General features: G+C 43.6%; 1 protein-coding gene across 1 annotated transcript in view; it reads left to right on the top strand.

The window, feature by feature from the left end:
* CAPN9 (calpain 9) overlaps positions 1–27337 on the top strand; it is a 31495-nt gene extending 4158 nt beyond the window's left edge. Inside the window, exons 2-18 of the mRNA XM_068676825.1 lie at positions 728–861; positions 1402–1570; positions 2445–2528; positions 2743–2828; positions 4604–4681; positions 8924–9084; positions 9755–9912; positions 10617–10825; positions 11618–11654; positions 13149–13232; positions 13756–13813; positions 14256–14320; positions 16664–16732; positions 18129–18207; positions 19133–19249; positions 20305–20363; positions 20947–27337. Of these exons, the coding sequence (XP_068532926.1) occupies positions 728–861; positions 1402–1570; positions 2445–2528; positions 2743–2828; positions 4604–4681; positions 8924–9084; positions 9755–9912; positions 10617–10825; positions 11618–11654; positions 13149–13232; positions 13756–13813; positions 14256–14320; positions 16664–16732; positions 18129–18207; positions 19133–19249; positions 20305–20363; positions 20947–20973 (1674 nt within the window). The 3' untranslated portion in view covers positions 20974–27337. The remainder of the gene's footprint in view (positions 1–727; positions 862–1401; positions 1571–2444; positions 2529–2742; positions 2829–4603; positions 4682–8923; positions 9085–9754; positions 9913–10616; positions 10826–11617; positions 11655–13148; positions 13233–13755; positions 13814–14255; positions 14321–16663; positions 16733–18128; positions 18208–19132; positions 19250–20304; positions 20364–20946) is intronic.
* The last annotated feature ends 249 nt before the right edge of the window (positions 27338–27586 follow it).

Below are 27586 nucleotides of genomic sequence, written 5' to 3' on the forward strand. Positions count from 1 at the left end.
TCTCACATTGAATGAAAAAACACTAGCAAGAGTGGTACCACTGGATCAAAATTTTGGGCCAGATTATGCTGGAATATTTCACTTCCAGGTAAGATGAAAATCTGGCACAGCATGACCACATTTCTGGGCAGCTGGTCATTGCGTGTTGTGGTCTGGTTTGTGGCGGGGTTGTGGGTTTATTCCAGAGGAAACATTAAAAAAAAAAAAAAAAGACGGGGGGATTGCTGAACTTAATCTGTTGTTCATGTTTTGAGGAACAATCTTGAGGGCTATGTCAACCTCCCACATGCACAAGCATAGGCACTTCTGTTCCATGAAGAGAAATATGGCTTTAGAAATCATTTCACATTTTCCACACAAACTCCTCTTAGGATGTAAAGCCTTAAAGATGAAACAAGATTTTGTCTGTGGTCTGTAATACGTATCTTGAAGATGGTTTGAATCACCTACTGACCACTTGTATGTGACTCACTGGGGACCATATGAGTGCCATTATCCAGCTAAGGAGCTGTGGTGCAGATTTACTCTGTTAGACTTTTTTTCAGACAGATTGACTTTCCTTCAGAGCAGTCTAGCATGGTAGAGTGGGAAGGAATGGTTTACATACGATTTCTGAGCAAGCCTATCCTTGTCACTAGCTGACACTTAGAAGCATTGGGACACGAATCTTCTACACTCAGGAAATGTCATGCTGTCAACCAACTCATGCTCCATCTTTTCTAAATAGTTTTGGCAGCACAACGAGTGGCTGGATGTCGTGATTGATGATCGATTACCCACCTTCAAGGGCCGGTTGGTTTTCCTGCACTCAGCTGAACACAACGAATTTTGGAGTGCTTTACTAGAGAAAGCCTATGCCAAGTAAGTCTAGTGTACCACACTATACATAAATGATTTATAATTTGTACATATATTATACACAATTCAAGTTAACAGCTTCTATCTAATATTTTTTTAAGCTATTTTTCATTTTTTTTGCACTTACTGCTGCCCTAATCTAAAGAGCTTGTGAGCTCATCCAGCTCCCATCACAGCATTAGATACAACCCTAGCTGTTAGCAATGGAGTTGGATCAAAGCCTGAATCCTACCATTTGTGTCCCCGCTGAGACCTCAGATGATGGTTCCGGCCAACTCTAGATTTTTAACTGATTTGGCAGGCAACAAGCCACTGATATGCGAAGATATCCAGTCCTTGCCAACCTGGTCACTGACACTAATAAAAGAAAAGCCCCAGGCTTTAAGAATATCGAGGAACAATTTCATTAAAAGTGTAATTAGCAAGGAAAGCAGAAGTATCCCAATATACATCATATATCTCCTGAGTACATTCTGGGGCACAACTCTTCAGTGCCCTTCTGTGCTTTGAAAGCCTGTCTCACGGTTAGCATGTGTTTTCCAGGCTGAATGGCAGCTACGAGGCTCTGAAAGGAGGAAGCACAATAGAAGCCATGGAGGATTTCACTGGGGGAGTAGGAGAAATGTATGAGGTTAAAACGGCTCCTGACAATTTCTATGAAATCCTAGAGAAAGCTCTGAAAAGATGCTCAATGGTGGGCTGCTCTATCGATGTAAGTAACAAATGGGGTCTGATTTTCTCAGCTTAGTTTTGTGGTTCTGCATTAAAAAAAAAAACTACTTTTTAAAGGGTGGTTAAATCATTAACAATTAGATGGATATACATTTAACTCTCTAAATAATAGCTGTGAACTGATAGATATGTGATATCGATGTGGTCCTTAGTGCAGCTGTCAAAAACAAAAGAAGATTCATCACATTTCAGCAGGTGACAGCCACTGGATTTAAAACAATAATGATGTTAGTATGAGCACTTGGGGAAGGTGAATTTCCTGTCTTACTTGGCCCCTTGACATTAAAACCAGCCATAGCTTTGTGAGGACTTAAAGGCTCTACAGACTAAAAATTGATTTGCTTCATTCCTGGATTCTGCAACAACATCTATTTGGTCTTGTGAGATTCAAGAAAGTTTTCAGGGTCAGTCAGTTTGTAAACAGGGGCTGGAGCTTAGAATGCATCAGATTTATCCCTCCAGGTACTGAAATCTCTGAAATATCGACACCTGACCCCATCCCTTACCTGACTCAATCTACATTTGAATAGCAGTTTAGGTCGATATCCTGGAACTGTGCATGGTGTTGATACAAAATCATAGGGACATAGAAGGGATCTGAGCCAGGAACCACCTTATTTTCCCTCTGTATAGTGCTCCAAAAGAGAAATCCCCACAGCTCTAGGGAGCTCCCTTTCAAAGGGCACCATTGCACCATCACTGCCTGCATGGAGCAGAAAGACAATTTCCCTATTCACATTTCCCCGTTCTGGTTAGCCACTGACCTCCCACATAATGGCTGGAAGGGACCAAGTTACACCGCTTCAGATCTCACTATGAAAAGAGGTATTCACGTTTTTTTTTCCATATTACAGACCAGCAGTGCTGCCGAGTCAGAAGCCAAAACCCCCTTTGGCCTTATAAAGGGCCACGCTTACTCCGTGACTGGCATCGATGAGGTACGTTTCCTGTGGTTTGTGTCAGCAGCACGGGGCAAGGAGAAACTTGGTCAAAAGGCAAGGGACTGTCCCCCAACCTTAGGCAATGGGAGGCGTTATCCTGGGGGAATTATCCAAATTCTCATCCATCTTTCCCTGCCACACCTTCTGTAGCAGTGCACTTTTAGCCCAGCTTAATGACATGCAGCATTTTCTCTTTTTCTTTCTTCCTCAGGTGAGCTATCGGGGCCAGAAAGTGCGGCTTATAAGGATAAGGAACCCCTGGGGACAGGTGGAGTGGAATGGCCCTTGGAGTGACAAGTGCGTGCGCTGTGCCATACAGGCCATGCAAAAATCAAGCTGCTGCTCCACATCTAGCTTTCTGCAGGCACAGTTATTTCACAAAAAAATTAAATCAAGAATTTGCATGTGCTTAATGGTATTACTGCCATACTGGTGTGTCACTCTCAATATTTTCAAGGCTGCTCAGTTGACACTGTCAAGGATGTTTAACCCCCAAAACCCAGTATTAGCAAAAATATACATTAATATAAATTGGATATGTTCATTCTAAGACACTTCCAATAGTAAATATTATATGTTTGGTGTGATTTTCTCTATTTTTTTGCAACCTAGTTCCTGTAGTACTTGTAACATAACATCTGTATTTAGTCCTACTACAGGTAATCTATAAACCAATTTTGTATTACCCCCTCTGTCTTACGAGTTTGTCATTGCATTTACTGTTCTGTGTTTCTAAACATATTAGGAATAGGCAAAAACTTTGCAAGTTATATTATAGATGTGTAAGACAGGTGATACCCTCTATGTGGTACCTGCTAAAGTTATGGAAGGACACAGAAACACAATAGGATTGGTCTGAAAACCAGTCTGCTTTTACTACTAAGTTAAATGAAGTATAAATAATACAAAAGAAAAAAAATGTATGCATTAAAAAATAACACTATATTCCCCCCTCCCATCCCAAACATACACTTTCTGATACATTTTTACACGTATAAATCACTTCCTTTTTGTTCCACTTTCCTCTACTGAGTTTTTTCTTATTCACACAGATGTAGAGGAGAACCATAACCTGGCTGGGCCTTTAAAATTGCTGAGACACATAGTCATCTCTAGCATGCCTTTGAATGTAAATAAATGAAATATTTTCACATCAGCTCAAATACTTTGTTGTGTTTATGATTATATCTCAAAAAAAAAAAAAAAAAAAAGAGGTTAAGATCAGGACAGGCATCTGACAGTTCAGGTCGTTTATTGAAAATGCTGTATCTGCAAAGTGGAGCTCTGACTGCACTTGGGAGGTTTTCTGGAGCTCTGAATGCCAGTACAAAGCCCTGCTAAAGCAGAGGGGCTCCCAGGTGGCTAGAGGAATCTGTAATAACATTTTGCAATGGTTGCTGGAATTGAAAACCTAACACAAAATGCCCTGTGTATCCTATCAAATTGGAAATGCAGTAGGGCATTTCCATTTTTTTCCAAAAAGTCTTGGTGGTTTTTTGTTTAGTTTTGACCTGCTACAGCTGGATCTGTAGAGGTGAGTAAAAAAGAGGCAAAGATTATATCTGCAGTCCCAGTTACTCCAGCAATTCTCTCTGTACAGGGCAAAGAGCCTATTCGGTTCCCACTGAGTCAAGTTTGTAGAAACATCTGTCCCTAAATTACTGAGAAACCTAAAAGAGGAGATGGTGCTACAGATGGCAAACAGATTTAAGGAGGAGTGTGACTTACAAAAATCTTGTGGTTTAATGATAACCATATTTTACTCAATCCCACCACCTGACAGCAGTCCCAGTGCTGAGTGCAGGGAATAACTCAGGCAGGACTCTTCTAAGGCAGCTTTAGGATCTTTGTCCCAGTCCTGCTTCCAGATACATTAGTTGGGTCTCTGCCTCTGTGTGGACTGGCAGCAGGGTTCAGGAAACCTCTTAAAGGCCTTTGTGTTTATGTGTGCTGCTCAAATAAAACACTTCTGGATGAAGAGCAGCCTACTGATCTGTCCAGGTGGTTGTTCTGGGCCAGGGAAAATTAAATGCCATAGACCCATAGTAAAGCTTGGCTTTGTTTTCTTGCAGCTCTCTGGAGTGGCGTTTGGTCAGCCCATCAGAGCAGAAACGCTTGTCTCAGACAGCACTGGATGATGGAGAGTTCTGGTAAGCCACAGGGTTTTAGAGCGTGACTCCTGTAAGAAATTGAGGTGCTGGTGGCCAAAATGGGTGACAAGGAAGAAATCTCTGAGTGAGCAAATGCTTGGTTTCCTTGTAGGAGGAAGCAGGTTCTGCATGTTTTGTGTGTGTACGTGTGTATTTTAATAACAAAAAGTCTTTTGAAGGTCAGTTTAGTTAATGGCATTAGCATATTTCAAATACTGTGTGTCTCCCGTGGTTGTAACAGCCTTTAAATCCTTACCAGGAACATACGCACACTACAGAAGGGAGCATTGTACTGCACTGTAGCGCCTATGAAATGCCTTCAGGGTTGATGTTAGTCATACACTGGTAGGGAAGGAGCGCTTAGAAGCATTGCTGCTTGTTACAGAAAGTACAAGAACACCAGGATATGTGTGAAATGATGGAAAGATTTAAGAAAAGATGAAAAAAAAAAGAAGTAGCAATTGCTTTAGAAGTGTGAAGTGTTCTTCGTGCCAAATTCACTATCTCAGACAGAGCAGATGGCTGACTTGCACATGATTCCCCCACCCCACCCCGTATCAGCCACGCTGTGCACTACTGACAGTGTGTCTGGTCGTATTTTCCAGGGCCAGATGCTAATCTCGTTTACACAGAGGTAAATCCAGAGAGGTATTCAGCAAGATGATTCCAGATCTTAAGTTAAACCAAAGTTCACCCTTTGGTCTGGAAAGAGATCTAATACAGATGATGCGGAGCATTACATCACATAAAATGGTTTATCTCACACTCTGATAGCTCTGGAAGGAAGTAGGTCCAGTGACTGATCCATTACTTAAGCATTTTTACATAGTATATCTTTTAGTTATTTTGCTACTAACAGCAAAAGGCAGCAGGGCATTTCCATTTTTTCAAAAAGTTTGAGTGGGTTTTTGTTTGGTTTTGAGCTTTTTGGTTTTCAGAGATGAATAAAAAAGAGGCAAAGACCTTACCTGCAACTCCAGTTCCTCCAGCACATCTATCTGTACAGGGTGTGGCTTAAAGCCTGGCTTTGTACTGGAGATACAGGTGTGTAAATAGGCATCAAATGAGCAATGAAATTCATCAGAAAGTTGTCTGTCCAACAGAGCTAAGCTCATAGTTAAATAAGTCCTCAAAAGGTCAGTAAAAATGAAGAAATATGAGCACACCCAGGCAAATGTTGGCCTTCCTTGTACAGCGTCTCAGACATTGAGAGCAGAAACAAAAGCCATCAGGACTGAAGTTTTCCCTGAAGGGGTTAAGCGGACAAAAATCATATGCAGAAGCTAAGAAATGCTTCCAGAACTAGTCAGGCAAGTCTGATACCAGCTAAACCCTCCACCCAGTCCATCAGACTTATTTGTCCTAATGTCTTTTGACTTGTGTGTATTTCTCTCAGGAGTGTTTGCCCCTTTGCCCTTTCTAAGCTCCTTCTAAGACACGAGACACACCTTGGTGGTTCCCCCATCAGGCTGCATGGACAGACTTTGCATGAGCAGTGAATGTAGTGTGCCCCTAAAGACATTAAAGTGGTCAGGTGAGGAATGAGATGAACAGAGCTGCTTCTCTCCAGCTTTCAGTTTGCTCCTCCTGCTGATGCAGTTTACCTGAGGAGCTGGAGAATGAGCTATATTCCTCCTTCTGCAGCAGGGGACTTCCAGCTAGTCTGTTCACCACTCCTGGTGGTGACTTTGCTTGCCTCCCTAGAAAGCTGGGGTGATCTCTGTGAGGTGTTTTGAAACCTGCTGTTAGAAGCAGTGAGTAGCAAAGTAATTAGGTCTTCAAGAGTTCAAAAGGTGTTCTCCATGACACACATTTTATCTTTGTGCTTAGCATATAACATCAGATACAACAGGGCTCTTCTTGCTGGTCACAACCAGTTTGTACTGAAGTAGACCTAATGGCAGGTTTCACCCTCAGCAAACTCACCAAATGATGTTCCCTTGGTACATCATTTCTTCAGGTGTCTGCAGGGTGACAGGAAGCTCAGGAGACCTGCTGTGCATTCATGAACAATTTCTGTAGCTGTGCTACAAGTTTGGGACCCGGCTTATTCCATGTGCTGAGTGCATACAATGCTATGTTCATTTCTCCTACACAGGCTCACTTCTGTTAATTGAAACAGAAGAAATGGAAGAGGAAATGCACCTGTTTATTCTCATGTATTGTGTTTGGTTTCATCCTAGGTAGAACAGGAAGGCCAGGAGGAAAGGCAGTGCAGGGAGGGAAATTTGACTGAAAGGTATGGGACATTTAAAGCAGGATAAGTGTCATGTCATCAGAGTGGCTTCACTCAGTGCCGATAGGCACCACGGCTTTGGAGAAATACATGGGGTAAGGCAGCCAAGGTGGAAAAAGTGGCTTGATAAGACCTTTTTTCCCTTCTGTTCTTTGGATTTGGGAGGACTAAAGAAAATCTTCATGGTAACATACTCAGGGACTGCTGACCTCATTATCTATCCCGAAGATATTTTAGCTGTGTTTTTGCAGTTCAGATCTGTCCTGGGCAGATGACATGGTGCTTCTACTGAATAGGAAGGAGGCATCCTGCTGTTGACTAAGAAATCAGCTTCTCACTCACCCTAGTCTCTTCTCTGCTAAAATCACAGGGTCAGAGTCTTCTCTTGCCTTTACCAGTGCAAATTCAGGACAGCTGCACAGAAGTCAAAGCAGGTGTTTTATCTCTTAGGTTCCAAATCTGACCCATAAAGTGCAAGGACTTCATCTGCTTTGCAGCATGCTTCCAAAGAGCCCAAAATCACATAGTGTGGCCAGGAAACTGAACCACTCAAGAGACAGAGATTTTGCTATACTGCCCCTGCTATAGTGTAGTGAGCATCGCAGTGAGAATTAGCAGTGTTTGTGGCATGCAAGGCTAGCATTATATGAGAACAGCTGATGAGAAAGAGGACAAATCCCAGGAAAACAAGTCCTGCTGTTTCTTCCCACCCTAAAAACAAGTTGTAAAACGTCCCAGAGCAGGTGTACATTAATGCTGCCATGGACACCTCTTCCTTATACAGCATAAAAATGGAACTAGCTTTGTCCAGTAAGCTGTGCTAAGGGCTAGCTGAGTCCTATCTTCCTCTGCCACAGATACACATGTGGTCGTGGAGAACTTTTTCTTTCCTGCTACTCCATTTTGCTGTTATGCATCAGTCACCAGAGAAAAAGGATAGCTACAGAAGTTCATGTCAGGGAAGAGCAGTTTCTCTGCTCTGTTCCCATAGCCCATGGCTGCATACCATGCCCAGCTGGGTGCCTGGCTCCAGCTGTCCCTTTTCCTGGCTGTTTGCTCAGTCCTGAATACCAGGCTCCTCAGCCAGCAGGTCTGTCAGTATCTCTTTGCCAGTTTACTTGCTAGCTTAAAATCACATGGCTTATCAGCTTCTCAGCATGCTGAGTAGGCTAGGTTCAACCAGCCCAGCATAGAAACTCAGAAATAACTGTAATTTGGCATTTGCTTCCTCCTTTCCATGGCCATGTATATGTATCCACCTTGGGTTTTAAATAATTATGCTGCAATATGTATGACACAGTAGCAGGAAGCAGTGTCTATCACCATCAAGGGCTGGCTGGAGCCTTTACTTAAGCCCAAATGTACCTTTTGTCCCTCTGTTTGGCATATGGTTTTGCTAGGACAAGGTCCCATGCACCCATAATTGAGAGGAGGGTGAGCAACTTGAGCCTAGGCACCTTACCAGAAGGCCAAACGTGACTTTAGCTGCATTGTGGACAGGCTAGTCATACCATGGCCTGACTAATCCATTGCCACATGTCCCCTGTAGTGCTGTCCTGGGCTGATGTTGAATGCACAGATGATTTGTAGGCAGACTTGGCTCCTGCCATACAGAGTCCTGGATCCTTTGGTTGGCTCTCCATCAATGTGGATGCAGATCTTAGGACTAGGATATAGTAGCCTGGGGGAAGGGGATGGTCAAGTATCTTTTTCCACAGTAGGTTTTCTTCCAGTGTCACTTCATTGTGTCCTACACTCAACTGTACCTGAATAAAATTAGTGGAGTTACAGTAAAAAGAAAGGTGTAAGAAATGTCAAAATCAGACTGAGACAGTAGGGTTGCTTATGCTTCACACCACAATGAATGAAAGCAACTTCTCCCCCAGTGTACATCACCATATCTCCACAGTCACTGAAGGTATTTAGATCCACATAGGGCGGTCTGGCCCTGGGTATCCTTCACTGAAGTTAATGATTGCCTGTTCCTTTCCATGTCTTTCATCCAGGATGAAATTTGAAGACTTCAAAGTGCATTTTGATAAAGTTGAGATCTGCAACCTGACTCCAGATGCCCTGGAAGACAGCACTGCCCACAAGTGGGAGGTGACCATCCATGAGGGGAGCTGGGTCCGGGGGTCTACTGCAGGAGGATGCAGAAACTTTATAGGTAAGTAGATGCAGCTTTGAAAGTGAGAAGCAGGCACAGAAGTCCTTACCCACCCTCAGGCACCTCTCCTATTAACCCATAGCCAGGATTGTGGATGCAGGTCAGGCCAGCTGAGTCTCAGCTAGTAGGAACCAGCCAAAGGTACAAATACAGTCCAACTTGAGGCTTTCTTCTTCCACAAGTCTGTTGGATCTGATTTGTCTCTCACTTACATTTGCATGAGCAGGACTGGCTCCAAATAAACCACTTAAAATGCAGCAGTAAGTGTAAAATGAGACAAAAACCCAGCTCAGACAGCATGTTTATGTGGCTCTGAAGTAGCATCAAGGATCTGAATTGTGTTACTCCACATTGGCACCAGCACTATGGAATCATTGTAGCTATGTATTTTGAACAAAATTCCATCTGACAGCTTTATTAAAACCATGGTAACTTAATAAAATATCGGGCCCAAAATCTTTTCTACACCTAACACCATGAAGAACTTTGGGATTCAGCTAATTTTCTGCAGAGCTGAGTGGAAAGAAGCATGACAACTAATGGAAAAAATAAATTTGAGCAAAACCTCAGCTTAATTGTCCTTTTTGTCTACTTTTTTTTTTTTTTTAGTAGTAGTAGTGGTGGTATTATTATGAGGCAAGAAATGCTCTGGTGTTCTTTACATTGGCAGACACTTTCTGGACAAATCCACAAATCAAGATGCATTTGACAGAGACAGATGATGGGCAAGATGATTGCACATTCATTGCAGCGCTGATGCAAAAGGATCGCCGCAAACTCAGGAAGTTTGGAGCTGAAATGCTAAGTATCGGCTACTCTATTTACGAGGTACTCTATTGCTCTTGCAATGTGTGCAGTAGCCACCCCATCAATATTACCATCTTTCTCTGGATTTGTAGTACTGCCAGTCATCAGATATTTTTAGGGCCCTTGCTCTTAAAATGCTCTTCTGAGTTACATCAAGCCCCACGGAGAATTTTGACTTGGTTAGGATGGAGTCCTTTCATAGGAGGATTTAGGAGTCCCATGGGTAACCAGGACAAACTCCTCAGCCCCATGACTGTGTTGTCCCCTGCCTGGATTGCAGAGAGGGAATGTTGCTTCTTATGAGTCTCGTGGGGCTCATCACACAGAGTGGTTCCTGTCCCTGTGTGAGGTTGGAATTGGAAAATCTTCTGAGGCGCTTTCTCCATGCAGAAGTCAACTGTGAGGTCTCATCACTCTGTGACATGCCACCTAGGATTGTGATATTTAATAGCAGAGAATGTTTAAGCAGGAAGGAAGTGTCCTAGTGTCCTCTTAGAGTGTCCTCTTAGACTGTCTTCAGGGTGAGAGAGAAACCCTGGTAACAGGTTCTTGCTGTAAAGCAGGAGCTAGATTGCTGCAAGTGCTTGGGTGAGGGTGTGACAGTCAGCACTGCAGCTGGATGTCAGGCTTGTGCCAGGGAGAGTTTGGGTCTGTGACTGGAAAGAGGGCAGGGGTAGGCCTCAGTACACCACAGCCAGTGCAATGCTGCCTTCGATCCCCTCTAGAGCCCCGGTGGAGATGGACACCTGAACAAAGACTTCTTCAGGTACCACGCCTCCAAGGCCAGGAGCAAAACCTACATCAATTTAAGGGAAGTATCCAACAGGTTCAAGCTGCCGCCAGGTGACTACATCCTTGTTCCAACCACATTTGAGCCACACCAGGAGGCAGACTTCTGCCTGAGGATCTTCTCAGAGAAGAAGGCCATCACTGAGTAAGTCAGCAGCAAGCACAGGACCCTCTGGTGCTCTCCTCTGCATGGGGCTGCCAAATCCTGGAAAGGGTCTGGCTGCCAGCTGTCCAGCCCTACAGCAGAGTCTTGGGGTGGGAAGATCCTGCTTTTTTCCCTCTCTGGAATTTTTATGTGCTTAGTAAGGAGAAAAAGGAAATGTCTGAAAATGAGATTTTGGTTTGCAGTGTGCCCTCCTGTGCCTCACACCTCCTGTGTGAGGTTGAGTTGGGTGAAGGCTTGTTTGCCTTCATAGTGGTTAGAAAAAAAATCTGTCTGCAGATGCATTTGCCCGTTTTTGCTAAATCTGGCTTTTTTTGGAGAGGAGTTTAGGAGGTAGAGAAATCGGGGCCCTGGTGAATCCACTGGAAGCTTACAGGGAAGAATTGCTAGCTGCCTGCTACTCAGCTTGTTCAGTAATCTGTGAGTGCAACAGTGCTTCCTTACAAAGTCTGTTCACATATCAATTTTGTATTAAAAATTGAGGAAGAAGTGTGCATAACGAATACAGAATGAGATTAATTCTTTAGCAGACAGCACACAGAGGGACTGTGCCCTCACAGAGTCCTGCTTAAAGTATGTTTTAATGGCTTATGCCAAAATTTAAATAAAGCAAAAATCTGTTTGATGAATTTCACCCAAATGTAATCAGTTCAGTAAAAAAATGCAGTTTTATCTTTCGCCTCTGGAAAATGTTAATGAGCAACTTGGTGCCCTTTCCACACCAAGCAGATATTGAACATCTTCAGATATTGAATGTGGTTTTGTTTTCCCCAGGGATCTAGATGAAAACGTTGCCATTGATCTCCCTGAGGTAAGTCTACAGAGTTAAAATAGCAAGAGGAGAGCTCAGCAGAAGCCAGCACACACTGCTTTTACTGTCTTTGGCTAAAACATGTTCATTTCACAGGAATGCTCCACAATTGCCAGCTTTGTGTGAGTGACTGAAACATTCAGTTCTGCTGAATATGGTAAAAGAGCTGTAACAATCAAAATCACAATCGTTATGCTTCTGCAGCTGCTTCAAGGCAGTCAGAGTCAGACAGCACCAGAAGCTGGTCTCAGCCACCACAGGTGCACCGAAAGTACCCCACTTAGCACTGGGGAGGCAGATGGCCTTTCGTAGCTATTAAAATTCCATTTATTGTGAAAAAATAAGGAGCAAGAGTATTTCCACAGGCTTGCATTTGTCTTACATACAAACCTAGAAATATCCTCATGGTTTGGGAAGGAAGGCTTGATACGTGTGTACCTAGTGAAATTCTTTTTGTTCCTGGATGACCTGGCCTGCCTGCTGAGTACTAATTGCAGCTGAATCTGAGTCAGCTCCCATTTAAATGTATTCCTGCACATAATCTGTTGATTGTAGTGTGAATTCCCATGGAAACAAGCTAAATCATAATCCCATGAGTCCCTCTTTATTAAAATCCTTCTCCAGGGACCAGCTAGCAACTGAACATCTCCATTTCTAGGATCTCAGGGCCATGTTCAGGGTCAAAGTAAATCTGTATGGTGTCATTAAGGGACTGCATCTGAACTTGACTAGTAGAAAGAGATGAACATGGATATGGTCAAAAAATAAGTGTAAATGGCCAAGCAGTGTCACCAGGGTGACAGTACACTAAATGTCACCTGTATTACATCTTCTGTTGGTAGAGAAAACAAAGCTTAATTCTTTGCATTCTGTGCTGTTCTGTTAGTTGCCTTCTTTTCCCCAGTTTTCTGGCACAAGAACTGCTCTCTGTTTGCATGGTCACCCCAGCTATAGCAATGGCCCTACGTGGTGGCATCTCTCATCAGTGTAGACTGAGGCCTGGGCTCCACACCCCTGCACCAGCACTGAGGCTCTCAGCTGGCTCAAAGTGCTCCCAGGCATGGGTTGACTCTGTGGAGAGCACCAAATCACAGCCAGTTCCAGCTGCTGCCATCAAGAGAGGCCAGAGGCCCCTGGATGATGCTTCTGGGAAGAGCTTCATTGGGCTGGGTTGTTCAAGGACTTTGGAAGCAGAGTGGTTCAGGGGTGAAGTGAGAGGAGAGGCATTTTCCAGGACAGGTGCCCTTATTTTTGAGATAGCCAAAGCAGTGGTACACTGTGCAATTCCCCAGGCAAAGGAAATGAAGGGTGAGAATCCCCTCAGGAAGCTTGGTGCTTGGGAGGCCTGAGGTCTGCAGTCAAAGCATAACAATGTTCCAGAGGTACAATACTATTGTAAGGTATACTGTGCTCCCCTAATGCAAAGTGGAGCTGTGTGCAGGAGAATCATGTTTTACAATTCTTATAAATGTCTTCCTATGGTTGATGTTGCAGCCTCCAAACCCAAGTCCACAAGCAACTGAAGAAACTGAGGAAGAAAAACAGTTCCGGGCACTGTTTGAGAAGATCTCAGGAGAGGTGAGCGCAAAACCCTCGTAGGTCATAACACGTAGACAGTAGGAGAGAATTCTACTCCTACTTGGGGCCAGGTAGAGCAAAAATGCTGTATTTTGGGGGGCAGTAAGCTTAGTTGCAGTGTGCTGTTTAGGCAACAGATGTCACCATGCCTTATATCTAGATGGAAAAGGGCACAGTCCCAACTGAGCAAACCAGAGGACCAAAGCTAGAATTCAAGCCTGAGGGAGCCGACCTAGTTCTGTGTCCAGCTGCATTTATATTTTTCTTCAAATCAATGGTTCCATCTTGAGATTGCTTTCAGACAGCCTTCGGCACAGCAGCACTCCAATATTTTGCTAGCTGTTTGCTTTTTATCCTTTTCTGGGTTCTGTATGATTCTCTTTTCCTGAGATGCAGCAACGTACAGATGGGTGATGTTTGTGTTTTCTGAGGTTTTTGGTATGTCTGATTCCAGAAACACTCAAGTAACAGATGCTGCTCTTTTTTTCTTCTTCTTTTTTTTTTTTTCTTTTTTTTAATTTAGGACATGGAGGTATCCGCAGAAGAACTTGAATATGTTCTGAATGCAGTATTAAAAAACAGTAAGTGCTGATAACGTCTGTACTGTTTCAGTGGCATGCAGCAAAGGGCTGTGAAGAACTTTATAAAAGCTGCCATTAAGCTCACTTACAAATGTGAAAGTAAAGGCTGTGTTAAAAATCTTACCTGGTGGCCTCCAGCCAGCCAGGGCAGAGCTGGGTAGGCATATTGTCCATGATCTAACTTCAACTGTGTCCTGCCTCCAGCATGATCCATGTCAGTTCAATGAAGCCGATTCTACATTGCACTACTGCTCTGCTCTGGTGAAACAGGGAGTGGGACTAATTAGATCCGGATGTGGCTCACGGCTCTGCTCACTACAGGTCCTCCCACAATGAGGTCTACGAGTCTGCTATCTATACTTATAAAGTCCTATTTTCTGCTATGGATTTACAAACAGCAGATTTGCCCAATGACTTCTGTCTTATTGTTGTCCTTTTGCAGAAAAGGACATCAAATTCAAGAAGTTAAGTCTCATCTCATGCCGAAACATCATTTCTCTTATGGATGTATCCTTTCAAATAAGTACTTGTGAAGCTAAACAGATACTGAATATAATTGTTCATAGCAGAACATTATGTATATTGGAAATGGGTGGGGTTATGTCCTGGAAGAACACTGTCCACAGGAAAAAAAAGTGTGAAAGTTGTATCCTTATTTTTACTTAAGAAATTTAGTGTTAGGAGCTTCAAGACAGACAATTTTCTACTGCAGACTTCAGAGGGAGATGCTTTAATCTAAGCACTTGTAAATCTCAATTATTTACATATAGGACAGTGCATTTTTCAAGCTGTGATTTATTTGAAAAAGATCTGGAAGAGAGAACCCCAAACTGTTGTCTGAAGAGTAGACTTCACCAGAGAGAGGGGTGCATTCAAGTTTTGGGTCAGAAAATTAAGAATGAACAGATTGGTGAAAATTACTGGTATCAAACCTGTGGGTTTTTTTACAGCCAGACAAAAATCTGGAAAATCTGGTCTTTCATCTAGATCCTGGAACCCCAGGAAGCAGACATGTGGGTGAGATTTGTCTGTCCAAATTTAGGCATTTGTGGTGTAGGTGTATACATCTAAGCTAGCTTTCTAGACTTCCTTTGTAGATAATGAAAAGGATGGTGTAATTATGCTTGTTCTCAATGTGCCTAACTGTGAGGGAAGCTAAATGATGGCCCAGACACTAGGTGAGATGAACCACAGCCCTGGTACTTCTCCACCAGACTCATCCTTTGCAATGTTCTGGTGTTGAATTTAGTATGGCTTCTCTTCAGGTAGAGCTGGTTTTGGCAGTATGCTTTTCTGATAGCTTTTTTTTTTTCCACACGTGAAACAAAACAAAGACTGTATCAATCCTGACAAGACAAGTATCTAACACTTGTTTCTTGTTTTGCTTGAAACAAGCTAAGCTTGTTAAGCTAAGAAGTTTTTATCTTATCCTTTTGTTGTTCCAGTCCATGGCAAAGGTATCATGCTCTCAAACAACTTCTAACACAAAACTAAAACAGACAAAAAGACAAAACTGTATTCTGGTAAAGCCATGTCTGTAATGTTAAAATTCAGTGCAAATCGGTCACTGTCCATATCCAATGAGAAACAGAGGACTGGTCCCATATTTTCTCCCTCAGCAACCAAGCTTCAGTAGGGAGCTGGTCCATGTTCACATCTCATCCTTACATGGTATTGGAACAGGGCCAGGGTCTACACTTGACCCCGGAGCATAACAGCAATCCTAGGTTTACTATTTAGGATATAACCAAATAGTTTCCATGATTTGCAATGCTTTCAGGGAAATCTCTGCATAGTTTTGAATTAGTGGGGAGACATCTCTTCATCTGCTTTGGAAGCATGAGGAATGCAGACAGAACCATCCCACTCTGAATGTGGCATTTAGAGCACAATGGAGGAGCAAAATGACACAAATGGAAGCCTGAGCTGATGCTGGCAAGTCACCTCCACGTCACATGCCACCAAATTCCCTGGTTGTAGTCACCATGTGGCGGTGGGGATTGGGGTGAAGTATTGACATGAGAACCAGAAAGAAGAACCTGTCTGGCTATAAAGACAGACTTCTTGTAGGAATGGTCATGTCCTTGGAATCTGTGAGTGCCCTCAGTAATATCGCCAGTATAGGTGCTTAAATAACAGCATGCTATTAAAAAATGGTGGGCTATTAAATAATGGTGGGCACGTGTTGGCCTTTGTGAACAATTGCTGAGCTAGTGTCCATGGGAGAGAGGGCTTTGTCTTGAAAAGTAAGATGTAAAGGGGAAGGAGAATGCAAACTTGGGGGACATCAGTAGCTCAGCACAATAAGTATTAAGACCCTCACACATCAGGAAGAGGGAAGTTCAGGCACATCTAATCACCACCTCTCAACACTACTATACAGATGATTATTGCAGACTTTAAAGCCCAGATTTTGCTAGCCTTACCACACAACTCCCATTAATCTTTGGTAGAGACATTGCAGTAGAGCCTGGTCTCTAGAAAACAATACTGAATAACACATTGGTTGACTAACTCATTCGAGTACAGTAGCAATTTGTTTTAATCAGGTAATTTAATTCTCTGAATCATTTATGTGCTATTTACATCTAAAGCTGTTCTCGCCTTAGAACAATCTGTCTTTCTTACTTGCATGGAGCTCAGCTGTGTTTTTGTGTCACATAATGTTCCCCAAGTATCACAGCCACAGTCATGAGCTGCACCTCATGAGAAATCCCAATATCATGCTCAACAGCACCGTAGGCCTGCCGGCCAACGTAATGTTATATGTTTAAAGGGATAGCAATGTTAAATTCACTCAGAATTTGGCTCTTTATGTAACAAGTCATTTTCCTTAATTCAAATTACTAGACCAGCGGCAATGGGACTCTGGAATTCAGTGAGTTCAAAGTTTTCTGGGAAAAACTGAAGAAATGGATAGTAGGTGACATTATGCATTCAATTTGGTTCTCCATTTTACTAGCTATATCTTGTGTAGTTTATTATGTTTATGCAGACAAAAATAGAGACAGGAGTGTTTGCAAGCCACAATTTTTTACTTAAAACAAAAGTTTTAAAAGTATGGGGGCTTGTTTTGGATCTTCAAAGGCATTCTTAGCTTTCCATGATGCTAAACCTTAATGGTTTTCTGGAAATAACAGAGATTTTTGTAAGGAAATCAACTACGTTTGGGACAAAGAATGTAATGGACACTAACAAGGAAGCCAATAAAAATGAAACTTAAGGAGTTTCTGTTACTGTTGCACAGAAGAAGAAATGATGATTCATGACTAGTAGGAAACAATCATTTCATAAGTCACTGCATTGCCGTTATCGATCTCTCAGTAGACAACAGTACTGAAGTCTGGGAAAGTTGATTCTAATTTTAAACACATTTCCCTGCCACTGTATATGGCAGTAAAAACAAGCAGACTTTCAGAATCAGGGCACAGACTGAATATTCAAATAAAGACATCATAATTGTTTCCTCATGGTCATTAATAGTTTTTTTCTGAATTCATGCTTCACCCAAGCATTTAAAATATGCAGTTCTCTGCTTCTTGTCTATCCCATCAGAAATGACATATACTTTTTCTGGGTCCTAATGTCATATCTCTTTTATCAAAAGATGCATTGTTCTTGAACAAGGAGACTTGAGAAATCCTTGTCTTCTGTAAGAAGATTTGCACATATATCTGATGGAAAAATTTAAGCTGGATGTGACAACAGCTCAATTTAACCCATATTCCAAGGGCGAATCGTGTTTGTCATCTCATTAAAACAAAGGAATTTAACTCCAGTTTAATAATTATTTAATATTAGGTCAAAATTCAAACCAGTTGTACCAGACCTCTCAGCTGCAGAATGAATGTTTAGATCCTTTATACCTAGAAGCAAATGAGTAAGGGACAATCTCGACTTCATCTTACACAATTTTTTTCTAGCCTTCAGGATCATACAGAAAAACATGAAAAGAGATTAAGAGAATGCCTCAGGAGAGAGAAGCTAGAAGACAAATAAAAGTATATCCTTCCCAAATAAAATTACTTTTTAAAAAATCATGGAATTTTTTATGAAGAGCAACTCGTTATATCAGAAAGATTGGGTTTGGCAGTACTTGTTTCAATTTCACAACAGCCTATTCATATGACAGAGAATTGGGACCCAAATTGCTCCTCAGTTACAAAATCAGAATGGATCTAGACCATGGATCTTGTCGGCTTTCTTAAGTGCTTTGTGCCACACTGTTAGAGATAAACACCTTGCTTTTGTGTGTCATATCTGTGCTCCTTTCATGTGGAAATACTGAACTTTCCATCTGCTCTTTTCATAACAGAATATCTTTCTCCTGTTTGACTCTGATAAATCTGGCTCCATGTCCTCCTATGAGCTCCGCAGTGCTCTCAAAGCTGCAGGTAAGACAAGCCCTACTTTTTTATTTTGGGAAACCTGTTGGACAGATCTGCTGTAGGCAAAGAAGTATGCAAGCAATTACACCATCTGGGTGCGCCCTAACTGGGAGGAGGGATACACCACAGAGAGGACCTTGGGACCTAGAGGGAAAATTGAAAGGACTTCTGGCAAAGCCTCTTTCCAAAGGTGCAGAGAGGTGTAGGTAGGACCAGGTTTCCCTTTGGTTAAAACACTTTCTCAGCCAACCTTAGCTTTCTTTGTGCCCACAAGGGTTTGAAGCAGCATGGCCAACCTGGGGCTGGGAGCAGCAAGTGAGGGGCTGATGGGCGAAGAGTCTTGCCCAGTCATCCTGGTGGGGCTCACCATCCCAATGCAGAGCACCCCATGGTCCTTGGGCCATGGCACTTCCAAGGAGAAGTGGCAACAGTGATTTCTGTTCCTTAGGCTGTCTTGGAGAGGAAGTGGGTTATTTTTAGGAATTACTTTTGGGAGTGTGTCTGTGTGGGCTGCCACTGGCCCTTTCATCTAATTATCGCAACACATGCAGGATTGGACCCTAAAACAAAACATTTCAGAGCCCAGGTCCACTTGAGGATTTGAGGAGCTGCAGGTAACCTGTTTGTTACAAAGAGTAATCAGTGGGTTTCTATTTCATCACAAAGTATTTTTATTAAAGCGCGTAGTTTTGCAGAAATCCCTTCACATTTTAAGGAGTCTCTCATATGCAGTGACCGCAAAATTTGTGGTTCATATATACTTATTCATTCGAAGCTTTAAAAACTTTGCAGTCAGATCACTTTCTGTGTGGATGTGTGCCATAGCACATTCTCCCATTAACTGATTTTCAAGATTAGTTAGTAGAGATTTGCAGATTCCATCCTGGCCTATGAGGCTGCTCAATTTTCCTATGTGTGTGTGTTTTGGAAGGATATCAACTCAACAACTACCTGTTGCAGCTGATTGTCCTACGGTACTCTGATGAACAGTTCCAGATTGAATTTGATGATTTTCTGAACTGCTTGATTCGCTTAGAGAATGCAAGTCGTGAGTATCTTCTTCCTCTGGGATTTCTTCCTTTTTGGAAAAAAAAATATAAATCCAATTTCTGCTGTCACCAAGCATATTGCATAACATCTGAGATCAGGTGTGTAGATTGAAAGGCTAACAGAATGGAATTGTGTTTAGCATTTGCTTTTAGAATAGCTTTTCCCCTGTAAATGAAAAATGTTCTGTTACTGACGGAAAATTTCCCCATGTGAATAAAGCCTGCTTCAAAAACTCCACAGTGATGCAGAAGGCATGTGAAGAATGTTGGCAAGGTCCTTGTTGTAGCCTTTCTTGTGGCTCACCCATCAGAGCAATGGTGCCCAGACAGCTTGTAGCTAAATCTCATTTGTAAAAATGTGGAGCTGTTGTGTGTCCTACTGGGTCGAGCCCCTAGACTCCCCAGTACTCACACTCACTATCACCATTTCCCTCAATTCCTGCTGAACTAGCTGAAGATATGGTTCCCTGTATCCCTTCTGGTTCCCATCAAGGCACCCTAGGATCAGTTCATTTGCACGCAGGGTCTCCCTTGTTGCAGAGCAGAAGTAGTAGAGACAGGTAAAATGTCTGAAGAGATCATCAGTGTGGCTTCAACCTCAAACTCAACTCAACTCGATGAAAATCACAATCAACTTTCCTGTGTGATATTTTTCTTTTTCTTTTTCTTTTTTTTTTTTCTTCTCTTTATTTCCTGGTTCAGTCTGGGGCAATAGAAGTGTTAAACTACTGAGAGAGAAAAGTTCAGTCAGATATATAAAGAGATGCAAATTGCTTGGCTTCATTTCAAAGCATCCGAATCTGAGTGCTTAGACACCCGCTTCCAGTTGAGTCCTGAAGAGAGACTTGCACAAAGGCCTGAAGTCAGCAAGACTTTTCCTCCTGCATGTTCATTTTTCAAAGTAGTTACCACCTCTAAGCAACCCCAAGCGACCAGACTTTGCGCCAGCCCCCCCCTCTCATAGGCACAGCCACTGTCATTGTGGGATGGGGAACTTATATATGAATATGAATGAGGTGTATTTATGGCTCCTGTGTCCTGTTTTTCATTTCAGGAGTATTCCAAGCACTGAGTGTGAAAAATAAGGAGTTCATTAACCTGAATATAGGAGAGGTATGTGCACAGCTTTATAAACACTAGCAGAATTATGGGGCTTCTCTACAGCTTTTTCTTCACATTAGAACTGGGATATTTCTGTGTGACACTTCAGGTGAAATCCATGGCCATGAGAGCACAGAGGGCATCTGCCGTAGATGTCAGCAGGGCTGTGATTTTACAGTGCACACACTGATTACATCTTCTCCTTGCTATTTCCTTCCTTGCCCTGTTGCATGCTGACAGCTTCCCATCCCCCTTTCTGGCTTCTCTGCTTTTTCCTTCCTTGGGTGCCAGCTCGCTGTGGGGAAAAGGGGAGGCAGCCAGCCTGGGATGGGGAGGTCTTTCACTCTCACATCAGCTTCTCCTGTGCACGTCCATCCTCTGCTTCTCAGCATGGGTTTGTTACTTTCTTGTGCTCTCTTTGTCTCCCTGTTACACATGTGGGCTGTCTCGCATTTTATACTTACCCAAAGTCTCCTGGGGCAAGGCACAATGAATTCTCTGGAACAGCAAATGTGGGAGCTGATGTGGACTGTGGGGATGCAAATGAAGGGCCTTAAAGTATTTACTGTAAATTTGATCTTTCTTCTGATATTAGTTCATTAACCTGGCAATGAACATTTGAAGAAGTTTGACTTGGATGCCAGGAGTTTCTTGGGACATCACTACCATGGCTGCTGCCCTGACAACTGTGGTCCCCTTCTGATGTAGACTTAACCAGAGCTTTTGTGTGGAGGAAGACACGTGCCGCCCACCCTTTCTGGTCTCCAGCCCTGTTGTGTTCGGGAGCTCCACAGTCAGATCACATTTTGTTTTTAATTTTGATAAAACCTTCTAATGGATTTGTTACTGGAAGAGGTATTTGGATGGGGCACACATGCCTCTCAAGTAGACTGAAATTAATGCCCCTAAGTTAACACAGTCTTTTATAAAATAAGATTGCATTTAGTTTCAGCACAGCACAGCCTACAATGATTAAAAATTTTTATTGCTGCTTGGTTACAAATTACTGTGAGGTGCTTTTAAAAATACAAGGTTGTGTAAAACTTTTCAATTTGGAATTTATTTTGAGGCATTCTGTGTGGCTACATAACAAGTCTCTTGTCACAGCCACATGAATTGCAGTCAGCTAGACTATAAACAAAGGAAGACCAGGGTATGTATGGATGAAAATCCATCCTCAAATATTTGTAACAGAGGTCCCTGGTCCAGGTTTCCTTAGAAGGATGTTTAAGCTAAGATTTGATGTTCATCACAGATTTAATTTAGGGATAAATTGTTGCATCTCACCTCCCTTCAGTCCTTCCTTGGCTGTCAACCTGTCCAAAGTATGCCCCACAAGCAAAAGCCTGCAGAGTTGCATACAGCTTGCCTGTATCTTCAGAGAAATGTGCCTCTGGAGACAGTGAGCTCTTGCGTGGGGCTACCTTTCCCTCATGGAGTCAGTGCTTGTATCCCATACCAACCATGCCTTGAGAAGACCAACTATAATCATTTTAGGTGAACTAAATGCAACCATTGGTAAGGCCCTGATCTCTGCAGCTATTGCTGTTTTGCATTTGTCTCTTGCATTGTATTATTCATGTGACATTGATAGTCAGCGCTGACTTAAAAAATAACAGTAATAGCAGCCAGGAACTTAAGAAGTCTTCACTGGATTTGTTTCTATGTTTATCTTCATAACTTGTGCCTATTTTATAATGAATCAACTGTCTCGATTTGTTTTCTAAAACTTTTGCAGCGAAACAGATGGCCCTAGAAGAGCTTTGCATTCCCTACCGTCCAGGATCACTGAGGCAGACAGGGATTTATTTTCTCTACATTTAGACCTAATGAGCAATTCTGGAACGAAAATCAAACCGTAGTAAAGATTAAGTTCAAAGAACAAAAAAAGAAACAAAAAAAGAAACAACAACAAAAAAATTACACCAAGGGTCACAATGTTTAAAATGCCCATTTCTTTTCCCTAACAATTACAGTCTTGTAGCTATATAGAAAATGCTCTGGAGCTAACTGGAAGCTGAGAGAAAGCTAATGCAGTATTTCATGAACTGAGGTACTCAGCCCCATCAGGTGTATTGATTTTCAGATGTGATGGTTGTATGCCCTTTCAACAGCACTGGAGGCAGCTGTCCAAGTTTGTGAAAGTTTGAGTTAAAATCTAGACCATTCTATAACTATTTGGCCACATACTTGAGAGTAAATTTATAGATTCTTATCTGGTTCACTGCGTAAGCTTGAATGTTGATATAAATTTGTTGTAATATATTTTCTTTCTGTAATGATACTCACAAGGTATGCAGAAGAAAAGAGACGTCTCCATGCCTGGCACCTCCACTGTAGCTTTCTGTGTCTTCACACAGAGCTGGGGATGCCTTGGAGAAATCTGGTTTGATATAAGCAATGGGGCACAAGTAAAAATTTCTGCATTGAAGAGAAAATTCATGCATTTAAGTAAAAAACACCCCAAAGTGTTTTCTTCCCACTCAGAGCAGTCTCCTGCTGACTGTATGCCAAAGAATCTTAGAGTTAACGTCCAAATCCTTTACAAATTAGAGTAAGACCCAGCTTCAAAAAGAAAAAGTAATCTTAGGAATAAGTGCATCTGAAGGTGGAGGATTACATAATCCCCTGTAAGTTTTATTATTATTATTATTATACTGTTTGCATGAGTGAACGAGTGGGCGAGTGAGAGATGTTTGACTTCAAAGCCCCATCAGAACATGATAGCCCTTCTCAGCGCTGTGCCCATGTGGTGCCTGAACAGGAGGGCAACCTGCAGTCCAGAATCAGGGATCTGGGCTTGCTGGTTTTCTTTTCTTGTAATCAAGAATCTTCAGTTTAAAGACAGACCTTGCTGCTTTCTCTGACATGAGATGTGGATGCATTTGGTTCTGTACAGGAGCTGGGGCTAATCACTTAGGGTGGTCTGAAAGCCATGAGAGCTGTACGTTCCCTATTGTGCACACAGATCTTCTCAGCGAGTACCAGCTCATGCTGTGAGCCCTGCCTCTCTGCTAATGGCTACATTAATGGGGAACATGAGATGCATTTTTCATAATTATGTTACTGGGGAAAAAAATCACTTAGCTACAGGGCTGCAATTTGAGCATGCTCTTCCACTCCCTCTCAGAATCAAAAATGCCTCTCTAAAGCCTGCTACTGAAATCTCAGGCCAGATGTTGGCTGGGCTCAGCAATGGTGAGTCTTTGGCAGCGACACCTCCCTCAGAAAAATCGCATTTCTGTCACAGGCCTATTTTAATCCCCACAAGACTTAACGCTGGTCCCAAAACACTTGATGTGTCAACGCAGGGGGTGCCTGAGGCATTACAAGGGTCAGGAGGTGAGGGAGAGAAAAAAAAGTGAAGCGCAGTCGTACTGCCGGCAAAGCCTCCTTCTTGTAGTGCTGTGGCATCAGGCAGGAGAGATGCTTGAAACGACAAGGCTGTTCTCCCAATTTATAGCGGTTGTGGTTGCTTCCAATCATCAAAATTAAATATTTGTGAAGAGATAGCTGAGTTATCTAAATCATTTTCATTTCAGCTGCATCATCTCCCTGCCTCTCCCTGGAAATATTTGAGTCTTTGTGCTTTTCAGCTAATGGCAGCGCATCTTTTGGAAGCACATCAGAGCGCTGAGGGTAGTTTATAATGTTCCCAGTTATGTCTGGAACTTCAATATTTTTTAAATAAATTACAAATACTTGCTGATTGAGGTAAACTAAAGCTGTCAAATGTCGCAAACAGCTATCTTCTGCACGTCAGCCACTTGTGAGGGAAAGTCTGTTATAAACTGCCCTCCCAACAACTCCAGTTTTCATCCTCTGCCCTTTGAGTGGCCCTCGAAGGGAGGTCCATGTCGCTGAGGAGGACTCGGCCTCCGGGGGAGAGAGAAAGCCTGGGCCCAACGAGGGTGTTAGACACCACAGAGGGAGACGGGGCAGGCTGGCCACAGGCACCAGTCCCCTTACTTCCCATTCTTCTGTCCCGCTGAACATAGAGCCACAGCTCCCTGTCACCATTTTGTCTTTGTGTTTATTTAAAATGTCCAAAAGCAAGGCGTGGTGGGGATGGGGACAGGGCGGGGACGGGGACAGGGCTCCCAGTCATGGCCACACTGCCTGGCAGACGGCCCCGCGGGACACGGCCCTGCCCCTGCCCTGTCGGGGAGGGCACCGCCAGCGTCTTGTGACAATTTTATCCAGTTGCTAAGCAGCTGGGGACACAAATACAGTGGAAACAAACTGCCCAGAGGGAAAACTGCTGCATTGTTCTGGAGGGCGCCAGGCCTCCTCTCCCCTCCTGAGCTCCCTTCTCTGCCAGGGGGCACAGGCCTGGCTCCCCCGGCCCCTCCAGCTCTGGCCGTGCCCATTAATCTGCAGCCGTGCTGGAGAGCAGAGCCGTGCCCAGCTCCACAGCCTGGCCCTGGGCACCCAGCCTGGAGATGGAGCAGCTGGGATGCTGTCTCTGCTCCTCTTGATGGCTAAGCCTGAGCAGCAGCCACATTGCACTGCAGCCCCTGTGGCCATCCTGCAGCCTGCTGCCGGGGCGGGCAGCTCAGCGCCTGCCCCAGCTTGGAAACAGATTATCTGGTGCTGCAGAGAATGGATTTATCATGACTGATCCCATCCGTTTCCTAGAGGATGTGCTGAGTGACCGAAATAGAAATGGGGTCAGCAATTAACAGGGTAGCTCTCAGTCACTGTCACCGTATGTTACGATGAACGTCTGGTTTGCATATTTACCTGGTAAATAACTCGCTGGGAGATTTAGCAGAACACGGTTCAAGCAGAAGGGAGACAGAAGTGGTCTGGGTCCCTGAGAAATTGAGGGGCTGTTGTACAGAAACTGCTGTCCCCGCAGATTTCTCCTCCAACATGAAAACGTGCGTAAGTGTTCCTCCAGTTTCGGTGAGGGCTTTTTATGGCAATGGTGAGAGGCAAGTGGGTGGGTAGCAACAGTGATGCTCTCAGCTCAGCTTTGTGGCCCCCCCAGACTCAGCTGAAGAGCCTGACTTTATCCCTAACAAGGATGTTATATACGCTATCTTTTGAACGGGCGAAGGCAGACATTTGGGCACAAGAAGCAGAGGTTGAGAAGTGCCTTCATGAGTGCGCCGCAATGGCAGTGACCCAAGTCATGTCCTGCGCTGGTGCCAAAATCCCTCTTAAGGCCAAGAGTTCTGGGACATCTTTAGCACCACAATGGCTGTTTCAGTTTCTGAACCTTTTAGCAAGTCCAACTTCCTCTGCAGTGAAGGGTAACATCTCTCCAGGAGAACCCACTGCACTGAGAGACATGTTGTTCCTTCCAGGGGCAGGAAACCTCAAGCTTGCCGAAGCACATTTCCGAGCCAACAAGAGCTACAGTAAGAAATTTTGATTGAAAACAGGTGCATGGCTGGCTGTCCAGCCGCAAAAGGAGTCATGGTGAAGTTTGCAAAAGCTCTGGGGGAAAGGCATGCATTCAAGGTGATGAAAAAAACATTGGCACTGGGTTTGGTTTGGCAGGGGAAGCCAGCAAGGGGCCAGGGAGCGACGGCTCCCTCAGCAGCCTGCACCGTGGCCCACACACATTTCATTTCAAGCACCTGAAGAGCAGAGGCCTGTTCAGCAGAGGGCCCTTGTAATGACGTCAAAGAGTGATTTGCAGGGCAAGCTCTTCTGGGAAGACAAGTCTGACCATATGCAGGTATTTAAATCCCCACGTTGGTCCCACGAGTCTGAGAATTTGGCCAGTTCCTTGGGAGGAAAGACAACAGTCAGTGTCTGACCATTGTGCTCTTCCAGGCACATCCTAGAGGGCAGCTGTCTAACTTTTGCATTGCCTGAAAGCAGATGCCTCTTTGGGAGTAAAGTAGACTCTCATCATGCAAAAAAGTGCTGGGGGAGCAAAGGAAGGAAGAGAAAGGGAGAGAAAGTAGGGGCAGCATGAGCAGTCTTCAACACTTCAACGTAATTATGAAAGCCTATTTCTTTTAGCCTTGGGAAAACAAATTCCTGTAGGTGACCACCAAATCTGCAGGCCAACATGGCAAAACTTCAGACATGGGAAACGCACGAGCACCCTTCACACCCTCCCCTCCTTCCTGTAGCCTGCAGCTTGTCCTGCTGGCACTGACCTCCCTGCAGAATCGTGTCCCACAACTGCTTCTCTGAGAGCACCGTGGCAGAGCCAGCACTTGGCACTCGGGGACCCCCATTTGCCTGGGTTGGTGCACCCAAGGTCCATTCTCCTGCCAGGTTTTTCTGTTTAAGAAACAAGGTGTCCCTTAAGTGACAACCCATTGGAAGAGTAGTTTTGCTGCTGGGATGCAACAACCTGTGTCCATGGGTCCTGGGCATGGTCCCATGCTCCTGGGCAACCTGCTTGAGCAGGGGGTTGGACCAGATGACCTCCAGAAGTCCCTTCCAGCCTCAATCATTCTGTGAAGTGGCCTTTTACTCCAGCCACCCCAGTAAGGATGGCTTGACTGAGGGAGCAAGGATCTGGGAGGGCAATGACTGGATGACTCTGCTGTGGGTAGATGAAGAGGTGTATCCAGAATACCCACAGCACCAGGACAATGCACATGTTTAAGGCAAATGTGTCACTGTCCTTATTTCCCTCCATAGACTAGAGCAAATTTCTCCAGCGAGGTGCCATTATCACCTAACACCTGGAGCTAGGACATCCCAGAAGGCACGAGACAAGTGCCAGTGTCACTAGATTTTGTGTTCTCCATAAAGCTTCAGCTCCAGATGTTGCATGAGAAAGTGAGAATTCTGCCATAAGGTTTGGCTTTTATGGCAACAGCTAAAATCTAAAATGGTACTTGAGCAGGTTAAATGTTCAGAAACTGAATATAAACAAAGATCAAGCCTATTTTATTACTTTTTGAAGTTCAGACCATGTTGATAATTTTAGTGGCCTTAACTCATGACTCATGAATGCTTTGATGTGCTGTTACTGCTGCCGGTATAAAATAACCCTGTGCTGGCTTTGTTTACAGGCAGGGATTTCCTTCCCTAATAAATGATTGAAAATGTTCTGACAATTAAGTCTCCAGAGCTGTTAATTTTGTAGTTTCCCTGATTACTAACAACCAACTCTTTAAAAACATTAACACCAAACAGGAATTAGTGATTTAAAGACCTTTGGAGATGTAACATTAGTTTTATAACGCTGCAGTTCTGCACTAAGCAGAACCACGTTCCTCCCTGCAGTCCTGTTGCCCCTGTGCATCACTCAGATGCAT

Source organism: Anas acuta, chromosome 3 (assembly GCF_963932015.1).
Source record: "Anas acuta chromosome 3, bAnaAcu1.1, whole genome shotgun sequence".
NCBI classification, from domain to species: Eukaryota; Metazoa; Chordata; class Aves; order Anseriformes; family Anatidae; genus Anas; species Anas acuta.